This window comes from Nicotiana sylvestris, chromosome 12 (genome assembly GCF_000393655.2).
Source record: "Nicotiana sylvestris chromosome 12, ASM39365v2, whole genome shotgun sequence".
NCBI classification, from domain to species: Eukaryota; Viridiplantae; Streptophyta; class Magnoliopsida; order Solanales; family Solanaceae; genus Nicotiana; species Nicotiana sylvestris.
This window is the reverse complement of record NC_091068.1, coordinates 160,270,685-160,288,739: the sequence shown is the minus strand read 5'-3', so window position 1 is coordinate 160,288,739 and position 18,055 is coordinate 160,270,685. Positions and strand designations below refer to the sequence as shown.

Below are 18,055 nucleotides of genomic sequence, written 5' to 3'. Positions count from 1 at the left end.
TTTTTGGTATAGCTCATCTTAGCACTGGCAGAAGAACAAAAGAAAGTTCAATAGCCAATTATTAGGAATAAATAAGTAGTTATATACAATAAGTTTCTGGCCATGGTAGCCAGGCTCCATGAGTGTATAACGGGGCAAGTACACAAATAGTCATTCTTAGTGATACTATTTAGAGATTAACCAGTATTTATTTTCTCATGAAATTTCAAACTAAAAATCTTAACTTCACGATAATTCAGGACAAGGTGAGTTTTGGATAGACTACGAACCATTTCAAACTTAAGAGATTGCTGGTTTTCAGTGATTTCTGGTGTCTGGTGCGATGTACTTCGCGATCGCGAAGAAGCTCTCATGATCCTGAACGAGAAGTTGGGTTGGTTCTTCTACGCGAACGTGAGGATGAGGTCGCGAACGCGAAGCAGTGGTTGGATTACCCTTGGCGAACGTGACCCAAACCACGCGAATGCGATGGGTTAATGGGTGTGGGAGGGGGTCTGTTGGTTTTTCTACGTGAACGGGTGCCTTGGCTCGCGAACGCAAAGGACAGGGGGGACAGGTCATCGCGGACGCGTACAACACACTGACTAATTCCTAAATAGTAACCCTGTAAAATAGCTTGTATACGGGTAAAATTGGAGAACCAGATTTTACGATCATTATATCTTTCCGTAGCTTCACCTCGAAGGCCCAAGGGCACATTTCGAGGTTTCGACCTCGAGGGTTCTTTATGTCCGACCTTGGGGCAGCACAAATCGATGGTTATCACGGATAAACGGAAAGTTCCCTAGGCACGTGGTCAAAGCTGACAATACCTACAAGAATAGTACCAGCCTGTACCAGGCTGCTAAGTAGCCGTAACAACTACATTTCTTTGTAATAAATGCATATGTGCTATGTTGAGATTCTCCCCCCTCCTATATAAAGGGGACCTTTGCTATTTTTTGCACACATGATATTCAACATACAACACTCAATACAAGAACATTCTCTGCTCTCTAACTTATATACATTCTCCTTTGATTCTATTATTTACATTTGTTGTGTTCCATTAATTGTTCTTCATTTATTGTTCATTATTGATCATAGAGAGCTCAGATCCAATCTCTTAGAATTGTTAGACCTTCATCGGCCGGTCATAGCCTAACACTTAGCTCAACTTCGAGGCCCCGAATAGGCCAGCTCAAGGCCCCGACTCTCAACCTCTCGGTTTGCTTAACATACTGATTTCAAGCTTTTATCTTATTTTCTAGCCTCACACTTAGCATCTACTGCCTAACAATGCGTAAGAGCCACTGTCGCCAGCCTATATTAAAAGGTTGTACCGACCCTATGCGTAAGAACCACTGTCGCCAACCTATATTAAGAGGTCGTACCGACCCAATGCGTAAGAGCCACTGTCGCCAGCCTATATTAAGAGGTTGTACCGACCCAATGCATAAGAGCCACTGTCACCAGCCTATATTAAGAGGTCGTACCGACCCAATGCGTAAGAGAAACTGTTGCCAGCCTATATTAAGAGGTCATACCGATCCGATGCATAAGATCCAGCTTAAATTTTGAAAACTTAAGGGTCGATGAGCTTGAGTCAAAGTCCGACTAGAAGACTGAGCCCGAAATAGTTAATTGAAAAATGCCTAAGGGCCAATGCGTAAGAGCCATTGTCGCTAGCTTAAAACTAAAGGTCGTACCAACTCAATGCGTAAGAGCCTAAGATCCAACTTGAAATTCAAAAACCCAAGGGTCAATAAACTCTAGTCGAAATGTGACTCGGAGACTATGCCCCAAAACGATCATCTTTCGGCCATTACAAACCGCTCAGCGGTAGTATGAACCTACGAGTTTAAATTTGAGGTCCAAAATTTCGGATCAATTGTCAAACAAGCATCACAGTTTATTCCTAAAAAGGAAAGGAAAAACGAAAAATGATGAAAAACGAAGAGTCTTTACATATATGTTGAAAGGTTCATAAATGTACATTTATAAGGCCTACGCCTAAATCCCTTTACAAGGGCAAACAAGCAAATGAAACCTTAACCTACCGCCGGGGCTATGCCTTCGACGGATCCCTTAGAAATTATGCTTTCAACAACATCGTCCATAACCCCCGGGTTTTCAACGGCCTCTCCCCCTTCGGGGATCTCGCCTCTATTTTCACCATCTTCCGAGCCACTACTCGGCTTGCCTTCAGAAGAAAGCAGGGCCGAGGCCTCCTCTTCTAGGGTCTTCACCCTCCCGTTCTCAGCGGATAAATCGATGCCCCGCCCACAAATATCCTCGAGAGCCTATCTTCGAGATTCTAAATGGGCATGCTCCACAACTCGGGTCAATCACAGCTCGGCCTCCTCGGACACTTTCTTGGCTTGAGCATTTGCAGTAGCAACATCATCTTTGTACGAGGATACGAACTCCTCGGTTTCAACCCTAACCTTGGATAACGTAACAACCAACTCAGTATTAAGATCCCTGTACTTTTGACTCTCCGCCTTTGCATCATCAAGTTGACGCCCGACTGAGGCCACCTCCCTCTGGAGGGTATCTCTCTTAGAGACTATCTCACTCACGTTCCGTTTGAGTTTGAGAATTTCAGAGTCCCTGGCTCATAGTTCCTCCTTCTTTAGGATATCTTTCTTCTCAAGCTGCAAAGATCGACCCGAAGGTGTTAAAACACTGGAGTCGGATAAATATGTAGACAAAAAACAAGTAAGAACTATATAGCCTGCTCAGTGAGATGAGTCCTGTCTCGGGACGCTACCTCCAAGCAATCACGAAGGCCACAGAGTTCCTCCTCCCTCTTAGTAGAAAGAGCTCTGAGCACATCAACTTCCAAGGTAAGCGTCTTGTGCTCACCCTCGTAACGAGTCAGCTCAGTGTGAAACTTGGCGAAAGTCTAATTATAAAGAACCTTGGCCTGAATCCATAAAGGAAATGAGGTTAGCAAGACAAGAATCAAGGCACCAAGCAGAATTTTACGAAAAGGTTACCTGTTCACAGAGCCTGTCGGTCTCATTGAAAATAAGTAAGACGTCAAGCTCAGGCTTTTCCTCGGGCGCAACAAAAAGCCTTTCAAACACATTCTTATCTCCGACGGCCGCCCCCGCATCAGAAGACTCCTTATTTTGGGCGTCATGCGTCTCCCTTGGAGGAAAAGCCGATCCCGAAGGGGAATCGCTCACTTCAATGACCACGACTGAATCAATTGGGCCCGTCTCTTATTTCAGGAGAGTTTCAGAACCAAGCTCTCCCGGAATGCCTAACGAATGCACCTCGGCTCGATGAGAGTTTTTGCCAACAAATAACAAGAGGATATCACCCGACGCACCCTCAAAGGCCTCTTCAATCCGAGGTAGGACAACAACGAAATCAAATTCCGATTTAGAAGCCATCGACTCTATAGTATGTGGGGAGGTCAGGCTTTCTTCCCCAGTGGGTGCTTCCAAGGAATCATCTTTATTCTCACCTTCAGCTCGGGGACTCCCCGGAACTTCTGGAATTAAGTTTGCTGAATCAGCCTTAGGCTCTTCCACTTTGGCTTTCTTGGGTTTTGGAGAATGAGTCGGCGAACTCCTTCACCTTTTCCTCTCTTCATCGGGTTTCCAGGTATCCGCTTCACCAAGCAGTGCTTCCCTTACCAAGGGGACCTCCCCTAAACCTGCACAAATGCAAAATATAAGCGCAGGGAATAAGGACGCTATCAGTAATAGTTCTTTTGTGAGATGCAATTACATCAGAAGTGGAGGCTCACCATGGTCCTTGGCTTCCCATCGAGCCTGGGATAGATCACGCCATGCGCGCTCGGCGTATGGACAAATCGAATCCAGCTGGTTGACCCATCCCGAGAGGTCCTTAATCGCATTAGGGTACACTGCGACGCCTGCATCAGCTGAGGAAGTCAGTTCGTAAGGAGATGTATACAAAAAGAAATAAAGGAACATCTCATTAACATTTCTGTTTACGTTTCATGTTCCACCGGGAACATCATCCTCTCCACTAGAATCAGGTCTGAAGTCCTAACTTGGACAAAATAACTCATCTACCCTCCGTTCCTAACCTTATCGGTGCAAGCAAAAAGGGCTTTCGAGGCCCGACAGTGGAGCTTAATCAGGCCCCCACGGAAGAGTCGGGGACTACACATTTTGACCAGGTGATCGAGGGTGAAGGGCATCCCCTTAATCATGTTCGCATAATATCTGGTCATGTAAACAATGCGCTAGAACGAAGGATGAATTTGGCTGAGGGTTATTCGATATCGTGTGCAGAAGTCGAAGATCACTGGGTCTATTGGAGGCGAGGATGGCTCCACCGGGCCAAGGGTAAATGGATAAGTATACACGCTGAGAAAATCGGCCTTGAATATCGTTATATCCTCCCCCCGAGAAGGAATCTCCACAAGAACCGCATTTCCCCAGCGGCATTCGGCTTCACCATTTCGACGTCTGTTATTGAGCGAATATATTAGGACGTAGGTTCGCATCGTCCCAGCTTGGAAGAAGGTTTTTCTCTTGAAATCGGAGATCGTTTCAAAGGCCCCTGGAATGCATTCCCCAACGCGATGGGGCATTATTGCTTTGCCTTTAGATGAGCACAAGGAAGAGGAGGGCACGTCTTATTGAGGGACAGAGGTGGAAGTTTTCGCCATTCTTAAAAGATTTCAGAGGAGAAATGAAAATTGCGTTTCAGAAAAGAGCACAAGAGAGAAGTGAGAAGAATTCTTTTGAGGGATTGGTGGTGCAGTAGAAAATAAGGAGCGAAAGAAGAAGTATTTATAGAGGTCTAACGTGCACGTTGGAGTGGACCAAAGGACAACCAACCGCTGTAATTAATTCAAAGGCTTTTAAGGGCTGTGTGGACGCGACCTTTAGGCACCTCATTTTGTCATGTCAATCGCTTGGTAGGGCGTGACTACCGTGGTGATGGAAGTATCAGAGAGGCAGGAATTCGAGATCGTTTCTTATCATTTTATTCTAAGAAACGTGGGACTATCTGTATACGGATAAAATCGGAGAGCCCGATTTTACGATCATTATTTCTTTCCGTAGATTCACCTCGAAGGCCCGGAGGCAGAGTTCGAGGTTTCAACCTCGAGGGTTCTTTATGTCCGACCTCAGGGCAACACAAATCGATGGTTATCACGGATAAACGGGAAGTTCCCTAGGCACGTGGTCAAAGCTGGCAACACCTACAAGAATAGTACCAGTCTTTACCAGGCTGCTAAGTAGTTGCACCAGCTACATTTCTTTATAATAAATGCATATGTACTATGTTGAGATTATCCCCCTCCTATATAAAGGGGACCTTTTCTATTTTTTGTACACATGATATTCAACACACAACATTCAATACAAGAACATTCTGTGCTCTCTAACTTATATACATTCTCCTTTGATTCTATTATTTACATTTATTGTGTTCCATTAATTGTTCTTCATTTATTGTCTATTATTGATCATAGAGAGCTCAGATCCAAGCTCTTAGAATTGTTAGACCTTCATTGGCTGGTCATAGCCTAACACTTAGCTCGACCTCGAGGCCCCGAATAGGCCACCTCAAGGCCCCGACTCTCAGCCTCCCGGTTTGCTTAACATTCTGCTTTCAAGATCTTATCTTATTTTCTAGCCTCACATTTAGCATTTACTGTCTAACAACTAGCATAAAAACAAATCACTTATTTTTAGAACCATAAAATCAAATCTAATTGTAATAACTATTTTTAAGGTAAACATAGCTACCTGGTGTCATTTCTACGTGCATAACGTCGTCAAGACAGGAGACAGAATGCTAATTTTAACTTGTGAAAACTCAAAATTTCTTGAGGAAACCAAAGTTTATTAGTTTAATATACATAATCCAAACAAATCAACTCTACATTAGTGCAGAGAGACTAAATATTGGTGGAAAGAAACAAAAACATAAGCAGACCAATGTTTCAATTAATCAGCTTCCTCAACACAAGTTTCAATTCAAAGGAGGACAAAACCAACAACAACTCCAACCAAAACCAGGGCAGGAATAATGGAAGCAATCCTAAAAATCTCAACAGCAGCATTACAGGTAGAAGACAAAGCTCCACCTTTGCCTTGTGATGTTGTTTTCAAGGAACTAATAATCTTAGCAAAAGACTGTTGAGTGCAAACAGGAAAGCCTAATGAGATTACACTGTTATTTGCCTTTAGCCCTCTAAATGAATTCAAACCACTAATGTAGTTCAGTTTAGTTCTTTTATGGGAAGAGTACTTGTTTGTGCCAACGTTGGTTGTCGGAGTAACTGTTGCTGGAGAAAGTGTTGCTGAAGCTGTGGTCATTGCTTTTTGACCACCAACCTATATAACAAGAGAGATTTAAGTTATATGCACTGACGGTGATTATAATTTATTTGTTATAACAGGTTACTTAATTAAGATTTTCTCTAGGTTACCAATCAATACTCCTATTAAATAGAGTTACGTGCAATTATCTTTTAAGTGCATGATTATGTAATATCAATGTATAGTACAATCAAATCTCTTATAACAGCTTCATTTGTTCCAATATTTTTTGGCTATTAAAGAGAAATGCTATTATAGAGGATATATATTATAACATAACATAAAAGTCATTTCGGTGAAAAACTTGGATTTTATAGGGAACAATTGTTATATAGGAATGTTATAAAGAAGTCTAATTGTACTTAAACTCTTAACAAGAAGAAGATTCAAGGCAAATTTCAGAACATGCACCTCTATTTCTTCTTCTTCTTCTTAGTTATTTTATGCTAAAGTTTAGCCAAATTTTGTCTGAATCCTAGCTTGAGAGTTTCAATTTCATTCTCTGCAGTAAAATTTTCAGACTCGTGAGTCTGAAGTTTGATTTTAAAGTGATTAAATTTACAAAATTTATTTTGATTATTCTTTAAATAGGAATCCTCAGAAGTGGCAATTTGTGAACTTCGCCCAATGACCTTTAAAATGGATGATCTTGATTTTTGACCCTCACTTGTCCTATGGGAAGATTTTTAAGGTCAAAAGTCAAAAGGGTTACACATGCGACACGCAATAGGCAACACTTGTTAAACTTGAAGTTCAGCCTATGAGGCAAGTGAGATCAAAATATTAAGAGTGACACCAAATGTCCTATTTGTGCAAATTACGGGCGCCCCTTTTTAACCTGTAGCCGCTTTGTTTTTCTGTTTGTACCCGTACCCGTTTTTTTGTTAAAAGTCATTTAAAAAGACTATTTTTCCCTTCTTTATTAAAAGACTACTTTCTCTCCAAGTATACGCTAGTCCTCTACTGTCTCTGTCTCTCTCTCCCGCTATTCGCGTTTTCTTGATTTGCTCTTCTCTGAAATCAAAGGGTTTTCGTTGTTGTTTCGAATTTTCAACTGCTACTCGTCGTTGTTCCCACATTACGATTTAATCACAGGTACATTGCATTAACTTTCTGGGTTTTATTTTACGATTTAATTTCTGGTTTTGGGTTTGATAGTCATATATTTATGATAGGGTTTAGTTTGATAAGTTCATTAGTTTTACTTTTACGTTTGTATTTTTAGGTTTTTTGAACGAGTGTTTATGTTGTTAATGAAAATTCTATAAATTCTTCTGTGATTAGACGTTCAAATTTTTAAAAATTTTCAGAGTTAAATAGATGATAATGATACCTTAGATAGGAGCTGAAGTTTTTTTTCATGTTTTGGCATTATTTTTGATTTTGAATTTGTGTTTTGTTTTTTTGCTGAATGTTATGTGCTTGTATGGAGAACTAGAATTAAGTTTTTGTGTTTGTAACTGGTGAATTCCATCTTTAGGAACTGAAGTTTTTTGTGTTTGTAACGGGTGAAGTCCAGCTTTAGGAGATGAAATATTTGTGTTTGTTGCTAGTGAACTTCAGCTCTAGAGCTGAAGTTTTTTTTTGTAATTGTCGAACTTCAGCTCTAAAGCTGAAGTTTTTATTTTATACCTGTCGAACTTCAGCTCTAGAGCTGAAGTTTTTGTTTTATACTTGTCGAACTTAAGCCTTCTTAGGTGTTGAAGTTTTAAATGATCTTTTTGATAATGTCCTGATGTTATTATTTGTATCTTTTACTTTTTTGGGCAGATGGCTCCTAAAGCACCTAAAGATCCTAAAGCACCTAAAGATCCTAAAGTAGCTAAAGAAGGCAAAGCACCTAAAAAACCTAGACTACCTGTAGTAGCACCAGGTCCTTATGTCCCTAAGCCTCCACCTACAGTACCAGGACAAAAATATTTTGAGTTTACAAAATGGTTTAACTCTATGGGTTACTGGAAGGGGAACCATGATTTGAAGAGTTTAATTGCAAATTTCTTGACTCCTGCATAAAGGGATAAGCTTAATAATAGTGCATTTAGATACATTATTGCTATGGAGAATTTCAAATGCAGCATGAAGTTGGTTCATTGTCTGTGTCTTTCTCGAATATTCACGAATGATCGAGACTCCATTAGTTTCAAGATTTTTGGGCATGATGTTTCCTTCACCCTTGAAGACTTTCACATTATGTGTTGTTTGCGGATCACAGCACATAATATTGAAAAATCATTTAATCGAGAGAGCACTATTCTGAAGCGCTATTTTGGTAAGTCCAAGGGTGTGAGTTTGAAGGATATTCGAAGTTTTATGACTCGCAATGTAATTCCAAAGAATGTTGTGAATCATGCACACGTATGCGAGAGTGATGATGATGCAATTAAGCTTATGGAAATTCTTATTGTAGAGTCTATTCTGTTTGGGAAAAATACCGAGTCATGTGTGATTGAGGAGTATGCATCTATCGTTGAAGACGAGAAGCTTTGTGCTGAATATCCTTGGGGTAATGTGGCTTATGAGAAGCTCATTTATTCACTGAAACATGCATTGGACAAGCAGAACAAACATCATGCAATTGAGTATAAACTTACTGGATTTCCATATCCGTTATGTGTTTGGTTCTATGGGCACTTCCTAGATATTCAGAAGAAGTATGTAGCAGAGGATGAGTACATTAATATGCCTTAGGTCCCCAGGATGTTACGTTATGTATGCGTGGGAGAGCCTAAATATCCCGAACTTTATTATATGTTCAGAACTCATGAAGTAAGTTACTTTTTTTTATTTTTGTATTTGTGTTAATATGCTGATGTATTAGTTTTTTTCTCCTCATAATATACTTTTTTGTATTAAACAGAGATATCGCGACTTTAGGGTATTGGATATAATTCCTATAGAAGAGGAATTGAATTCAATGCCTTTAATTGAGAAATTACCGTGCAACCAGATTCGTTCAAATGTAGTTAATGCAGTTCCTTCAACTGGTAAATCACCACGTACTTTGAGTCGATCAAAAGAATTGAATCGAACTCCTGTCATTGGTAAATCACCACCTACAAAGAGTCGATCAAAAAAAGCGAATCAACCCATGACATTGGTGAATTACCACGTAGTCGGAATCAACCAAAAGAACCGAATCGAACTCCTTTTATTGGCGAAACATCTCGTACCAAGAGTCGTTCTACCTCGTCTACATCTGACTTTGATAACGATGAATTACTTGATACAATATGCTCTGTAAGTTTTGATCTGAAGTTTTTTGGGTTTGTTTTTGTAAAAGTACAACATGTTTTTTGAGCTGAAGTTTTCTTCTATATCTGAATTTTTGTTGTGTATTTATCGTAGAGGTTAATGACGGAGGTTCAGAGGCATGCAGAAAAAGAAAGAAGCACAATCGTGAATGAAGTTTTTGATAAGTTTAAAAAGGAGGAGTGAACTGCTATTATGGATGCGGTTTTTGTAAAAGTGAAGGTAAACTAATTTATAGAGAAGTCTTTTTATTTGTGTTGATTTTATTTCAGATTAATCATTGTTAGTAATTTTTTTCTAGGAATATTTCGATGAGAAGTTTGAACAGTTGTTTATGATTGTCAACAAATAAAATGGAATGGACGATGGGAATTTTGATTTGAGTAAGCATCAAGAATATGACAGGAAGAACGACTGTTACAAAGATCCATCGGCTTTTAAAGGCGATCAACATGTTCAAGAACAAGTTGAAGAGCACAGTTCCAGTGCAGATAGATTGAGCAGAGATGTAAATGATGAAGCACATTTATCAACTGAGAATATTGGAAGCAAGCAAGTGCACATAATCAAGTTGTTGAGACTGAAGAACATACTGCTCATCATACATTGCGTAAAGTCGCAGATGATAATGCTACACATAATGAAGCGGCTGTTGAAGGCGTTGAACATGTTCAACAACAAGGTGGAGAGGAACAATCCAATGTCTGTAGACAGAGTAAAGGTGGAGAGAAAGGTGCAGATGATCAAGTTGTTGGCACTGAAAAACATGCACCGAGTTGTGCTTTGGAAAGTGATATTGGAAATCAAGCACCTGTTGGTACTTTAAATCTGAAAGACAATCGTTATGCAGGAGTAATAGCGATTTGCAATGAACTTCTAAGTGGTGATACACAGGAAGTTGTTACTACAAGTACAAAGTGTAAGTTTATAATATTTCAATTATACCTTAGATAGGAGTTGAAGTTTTGTTTTCATGTGTTTGTGTTTTTTTGTAAAAACTACAACATGTTTTTTGGTGAATGTTTTGATTTGTAACTGGTGAACTTTCAGCTATAGAGCTGAAGTTCTTTTTTTTATAACTGTCGAACTTCAGATCTAGAGATGAAGTTTTTTTTTGTAACAACTGTCGAAGTTTTTGTTTGTGACTGACTAACTTCAGTCTTCTTAGAGTTGAAGTTTTAACTGTTTTTTTTATAATATCATGTAGTGAAATTTTCACTACAGGTATAATTTTTTTCTATGTTTTATATATAGAAAAACTAGTTGATCTATTCCCTCTCTTTTATGAATATGCAGTGGAAGTTGAAACTAGTCGTGGTTCAATTGCCACAACTCAAAAACTCTCTGATGATGCTCAATTGAATGAAGGTAGAGTTGAGAAAAACCTTCCAGAGAATACTGCAATGGCCGTCGATGTTGGTTCACAATTGAATGATGCTGGAAATGCTGATATTGAGAAAGGCGTGCAGCCTGGGGAAACCACATCGGAAGACAAACGTAAAGGTATTCTATAGATCATGAATTTATTATATTTGATCGAAGTATATTTTTTACATTTTGAAATTTTACATATTTTATTTTCTTTTTTTATGTTTTTGAATGATTTTTCAAAAAGACTGGAGGCAGCTCGAAAAGAATTGGGTGAGATTCTGCACCAATATGAAAAAGGAGAAATACATATATTCACACCTGTTGACTCACAAACAGGTGTGAAGTGTGTTGGTATTATTTTATAAAATTTAGCCAGTATTTTTTTTTGCATGAAGATACAAGATCTGTTGGAATGCAAACACCATCTGTGTCGCAACACTTAGACCAAATAATTATTTTTTTCAATTCGATTACTGGTTGTTTTATTGCCTAATGTGTGTTCTCTATCAGTTTTACTTATGTTTATATTTTCCTTGCTTTTGCAGATCTCATCTGATGCATTGGAACTGCTTCCAAAACCTAAAAGAAGGAAAATTTCTAGTTCTCCTATGTGTGACACCAGTGATATCCTCAACTTCAATTTATGTTCATTTTCACTTGGTAGTACACAAGGGGCTGATTCAGAAGGTAATTCTGTTGTTGTTGTTGTTCGTGAAAAGACAGAAGAACGTCGTGAACAGCAGGGAATTGGTCAAGCATCTCCCACGATAGCTGTAGTTTCCCCCATGCTGCTGAACAACATCATTTAATTGTGACGGAACAACAGGAAGAGCAAGCAAAATGGAAACAATATAAAAAAGGGAAAAGGATGCGTATGGAGAGTATTTGGTTGAGATCTCCTTATGTAGTTTATAAGAAAAAGCAAAGGGGGAAAGATTGGATAGTAGGAAAGAATAGAAGAAGGTGTCCCTTCCATTATGTTAATCAAGACAGTGGATTGATGCAAAGATTTAAAGAGTGGTTGGAGATGGATGCCAGTGAATATGATTCCAATCCATTCAGATTAGCTGGACTTGATATTCAAAAATCATTCTTTACCGAGCTTATGGATCCTGACTCTGATCTTGCAGATGAAGTAAGTTATTAAGTTTATTTTTTGAATTGGTTTTCAACTGTATTTCCCAAAAGTTCAGCTTATTTTTTATAGTATAACTTTATTCATAGTAAACTGCTGAAGTGTTTTAGCTTATTTGCTAAAACTGAATATGCTTAAGTTTTTGTCATGCTGTTTGTAGTTGTGTAATGTATTTTTTCTAAACTTCATAGTGGTAATTTCACATGTTATCATTTGTCGTTGTCCATTTGCAGCATATTGATGTGGGCGTATATTACTTGCGCAAAAAATATTGCTATCACCTTCCACGTTATACAAAATCAAGATGTGCAGTAGCAGATTTACTTTTCGATCAGTATATGACTATCCTGGATAGTATTCATCCTTTAGAAGAAAAGTTGAAGATAATGAGAAAAGGAAGCAAAAGAGAATGGCGGTTCTTAAGAGCAAATCAAAGAGAAAGAAGATATCCGAAGAACAGATTGAAAAAGAAGAAGAAACAGTTATTAAGCCACTTACGGACTTTTATTGGTATGAGGAAGAATCAACGAATGAAAAGGTGGCCAACTACGTAAAAGGCCTCGACCTTTCCTGTGGTATCTCACGGGCATCTGCCAAAAAAGTATTTTTTCCATTTCGACTTAAGCCAAGGGAGGGCCAGATATCTACGCACTACATTTTTGGAATTCTGGATTTTGAAGACAAATTTATATATGTGTATAATTCCATGGGCGATGCAACATACGAGCATGCACTTGAACATGTCAAAATTTATGTCCGGTTGATTCCATACTGTCTCAAATGCTTGAATTTTGGGGAACATAATAAATTTTATGGGGACAGTCCTGTGGAAAAATTTCAAATTAAGTGGATGAACACACCGAAACAGACTACCAAGTACGTGTTTCACATATGTTTTACCATGCATCTTTTGTTTATTATTTTTTGCCCTTGTGTTAACTATTCTTTAATTTCTTTTTCATGAGTTTTTTGTAGTGTTGATTGTGGTATATTTGCTCTTAAGTTTATTGATATCCGGTTGAAGAGAGAAGATGTCTTCAATTTCGATCAAAGTCAAACATTGGCATTCAGGAGAGAATTGGCTGCCAATCTTTGGGCTCATGGAAAGTGGAAAAAAGATAGCGGCTATGAAACTCCAGCAGAATGAGAAGGACATGATTATGGAGATTTTGAAGAGACTCTGTGTGAATTTTTTTATTAGAGGATTGGTTGTACATAATTTGGATTTTGTGAATATACATTAATTATTTTTTTAGTTCACTTTTTTGTCATACAAATATGTTTGTGTCTTTTATCATGAATTTTAAGTACATTTTTTGTTTGAAAAAACTTAAGCACGACTTCTGCTTTTTGAGCTGAAATTTTGTTTAAAAGTCATAAAAACTATTGAATCTGACACAAAAAACTTCTGCTTATCAGGTGATGAAGTTTTTGGAAATATACTAAAAAACTTCAGCACATTGGGCCGAAGTTTTTTGAAAAAGCTTTAGGATAAAAACTATTGAATCCAACAGAAAACTTAGGCTGATCAAGTACTGAAGTTTTTGGAAATATACTAAACAAATTCAACACAATGGGCCGAAGTTTTTCGAAAAAGCTTTAGGACTAAAACTAATGAATCCAACAAAAAACTTAGGCTGATCAAGTGCTGAAGTTTTTGGAAATATACTAACAAACTTCAGCACATTGGGCCGAAGTTCTTCAAAAAAAGCTTTAGGAGAAAAACTATTGAATCCAACAAAAAACTTCAGCTGACCAAGTGCCGAAGTTTTTGAAAATATACTAAAAAACTTTAGCTTATAGGGCTGAAGTTTCTTGTAAAAGCTTAAGACAAAAACAATTGAATCCAATAGAAAGATGTCAGCTTATCAGGTGCCGAAGTTTTTGGAAATATACTAATAAACTTCAGCCCATAGGGCCGAAGTTTCTTGAAAATCTTTAGGACAAAAACTAATGAATCCAACAAAAAACTTAGGTTGATTAAGTGCTGAAGTTTTTGAAAATATACTAAAAAACTTCAGCACATTGGGCTGAAGTTTTTCGAAATAGCTTTAGGACAAAAACTTTAACATATTTTGGTATTTTTTTAAGTTGATACTTATCTTTTTTGCATTTACTATCTACTTTTTGTCTTTTGTCAACTACTTCATCTTTCATTTAAATTTGTTTGACCATATAGTAAATGATCCGAAAAGTTATTTTTCAGGCTGAAGTTATTTTTTTACTATAGAAAAACTGTGGGTTTTACTAGGGCTGAAGTTACATTTCTTTTTGCATTTACAACATACTTGTTTTTACCACCTACTTATCTTGTTTCATTCAATTTCTCTGAACGTAAAACAGTAAAAATAGCTGAAAAGTTACTTTTACATTTATAGATATTAAATTGATTAGTTGAACTCTTTGTCTATATTAACAATCTCTTCACTTGAAAATTTCATAGTCATTCATAGAGTTCTATCATATTTCTTTAAATTTGTATTCATCCTTAGTCTTTCAGTTTTTGTTAAAGAAAAAATGTCTGGTGCAAGCGGAAGTGGAAAGCCTAATATGGATGAAATTTTGCAGAAGTGGGAGAGTTTAAAGTGTGAGTGGTACAATAACAAACCGATTTCTAAGCTTATGCTTTTGTGGAATCAAATAAAGGCTGATTGGGAGAGAATCAGACCACAGTTTTTTGCCAATCAATCATTCCAGAACAGGCTTAACATGGAACGTAGTTGTGGAAGTTATTCAACCTCGTTCGACAAGGTTGTGCATCAGTTTGATAGTTTTCAGTTTCCCAGCTGGAACGACTATTCCAAGCTGCAGAACAACCTGAAGACTCTTCTTCCTCTTATGGATAGAGTAATCGTCGAACAAAGTCAGCTGCGTGATCAATTCAACAAGTTAAAGATTGATCTTCTTGGATTCAGTGGTCTTTTGCCCGACTACCCTATAGTTATCTCAGATAGTGATGATTGTGAACACGTGATTTTTGCCCTATATGAGAATTACTCCCAAAAAATTCCAAAAAATAAAACAATTTTTTGATTGTTTGCAATTGTTGTGAATTTTGTGTTATTTTTCTTGTATTGTTTGCATTTTGTCTGTGCATGTTTATTTGCTAAATTAATAAAAAATACAAAAATATGTCGCATTTGCATTTAGGATTTAGGTTTGCAATTATGAGTAATTAAGTTTGTTTTACAAGAATAAAAATTACAAAATAGGCATCTTTTGCATTTTTAGCCTTTAATGTCCAAATTGTGTGATTGTATTTTAATTGTCATTTCATTTTATATGATAATTGTTGCTAGGAATTAATTAGTATTTTTAATAAGTTAATTTAGTTTGTAACTTAATTTAGAATTTTAGTTTTAGAAAGTAAAAGAAAAGAAGCAATAAAAGAGGAAGAAAATCGGATTGGGCCACCTTCTAATTTAAATCAACCATGGCCCAAACCAAATAAACTCCTACCGGGTCGACCCGACCCGGTCCGCCCCATAACCAAAACTAATCCCAACCCCCCATTTTCATTTTTTCATTTTTCCCAACCCCAAAACCCTAAAAAAAGCTACCCGCCCCCTGTTGCATCGTCTTCTTCGCAGCACCCTCCCTTGCCCCCTCACCTCCATCTCCAGCTCCAAGCCACCACCCCCATGGCAGCTGCTGCCTCACCATCTACCCCAAGCGACCCCTCCAGTAGCAACCAAGCAACCACCCCCATAGTTGTTGCTTCACTCAGCTTCGTCCAAACAACCCCTCAAGCTCCCATGGCTGCCCTTCTCACGTCCACCACGACCACGTCGTCACCACCCCAGCTCCACCATGACGACCAGAAGCTCACCCATAACACACACAGTCGTCTTCAACAGCCTCCCCATCGTCCCTATCATCCCTCATGTCCAGCTCCAACGACCAGCTCCCATGGTTGCTGCTTCTTCTTCTTCATCTCCGCTGCCTCGTCGTCCTCAACCAGCAGCTTCATAACCATCGTCGAGGTCGTCCTCAACCAGCAGCTTCATCCCATCGTCGAGGTCGTCCTCAAACAACCAACTTCATCCTCTTCATCGAGCTCACCCCAAGTCGCCGTAAAAAACTATCGCCAAACCACCAGCTCCCTCACGACAAGCAGCGCTACTGCTGCTGCTGTTGCTTTTTCTTCGTCAGCAAACTCCGTCGCCAGGCAGCACGTCGAGCTTCATCTCACGTCGAGGTCGTTGCCAGTCTTGGTTCGAGTTTTCCGTTTCCGTTCAAGTTCGTTGTTGTTCATTTCCGGTTAGTTAGTTTAAGTTTCCTTTCTGTCCATATTTTGTTTGATATTCTCGGATCTGAAATCAATATATGTTTGTTTCTTTCTTGTTCGTGGTTTATCATTTATTGATTATTTCTTCAGTTTGTTTTTATTCATTTAAAAGAATTTAGTTTTAATATAGAAGTGTATTAGTTTAATAACTTGAATCCTTCATCTTGGTTGTAATATTGTTAGATTTAGTTTGAGGTTCAATTGATTATTGAGTTTAGTGATTTGAATATGTTTGTTTGTTCTGTTTAAATTTAATTTGAATTTGAGCTCAGTGATTTGAATATACTTGTTTGTTATTGTTGTTGAATCTGACAGTAGGTTTGTTGTTAAAAAATATTGTTCAGTCAAAATAATTCCAGTTGTTTCTTTGTTGTTCATCATTTAGTTTAAATTTGATTGATGAAATTTGATTAGGAATTGGTTATAGCTATTGTATTTTGGTTAGATTGATTAGGTGAATTGGTTATAGCTGATGGGGGTAGAATGGTAAATTGCAGTATTTTCAGGGATAGAATGGTAAATTGCAGTATTTTCAAGGGCATTTTCGGGATTTTAAATAATTTTTAAAAAATAGTTAATGAGTGCTCCGTCCACTAGGTACTAATAATATTAAATTAATATATTTTTTAATACGTAGTGGGGGAGAAGACATAATGGTGGGGAATTAATACATTGTTTAATATAGTGGGGGACAAAGCACGCGGTAGTGGAGAATAATGGAATTAAATAAAGAAAAGATATGTGTTAGTGGGAACTAATATATTTGTTTAATATAGTGGGGAACAAAATATTAAGTAGTGGAAGTTAAAGGGGGATGAGTGGAAGATGGTGAGATTTTAATTTTAAAATGCTTGAAGTTTGGCTATAAATAAGGGGTCTGAATATTGTTTAGCTAGATACTATTGGTTAATTTCAGCATGTAAATGGTCTAGGATTAAAATTAGATTGCCAAGTTTTTTTTTTAATTTGACAAACTGTGAGCATGCCTAGTATAATGTAACTAGGTAGTAACATGTGAATGAGATGGCTCAGGTCCAGTTTTGTGCCATACACGTTGGGCCTGGGTCCACGTTGGCCAACGGGCTGTCCATATTGTGTTTACATTCTGATTTAACAAATTGCGTTCGGAACCCGACTATAACAACTCGTAAGCATGTAAATAAATTAGGACCTTTTCTCTTTCATTTTTAGAGACAAATTTAATAGAAAAAATGTAAGCACTTTAGGATTATCCTTTTAAACTAAAATGAGATGAGCCTCACCCAATAAAACGCACAAGTTGCGGGGCCCTCAATAAATGGTTAATAATTGTGTAAACTTCGGGATCGTTCGTTTAGCAAATTTCACGGCCTTACCCAAAATAATGATACGCTAGTCACTTTAGGCGCCTTAAACAATTTACTTTCTTAAACTCGGGTGCACATTTATGTGACCCAAATCCAAATCTCAACAGAGTCGAAATGTGTCGATAATCACGGGTACATTGATGTGACGTGGTTCGAGATACGTTTTTACAATGTTGTAATTCTCTGTTAAAATAATAATAATAATAAAAGCGGTAAAAAGTTTAAAGTTTGCACATAAGTTCATGATTGTATAAAATCAGATAACCAAGTCGAATATGACAGTTGAGCGACCGTGCTAGAACCACGGAACTCGGGAATGCCTAACACCTTCTCCCGGGTTAACAGAACTCCTTATCCGGATTTC

At 37.9% G+C, this 18,055-nt stretch overlaps 1 protein-coding gene across 1 annotated transcript; it reads right to left on the bottom strand.

The window, feature by feature from the left end:
• Nucleotides 1-5,957: 5,957 nt before the first annotated feature.
• LOC104220953 (uncharacterized) lies at nucleotides 5,958-6,299 on the bottom strand. The gene has a single exon (XM_009771920.1). The coding sequence runs from the start codon at nucleotides 6,297-6,299 to the stop codon at nucleotides 5,958-5,960; it is 342 nt and encodes a 113-aa protein (XP_009770222.1).
• Nucleotides 6,300-18,055: the final 11,756 nt, after the last annotated feature.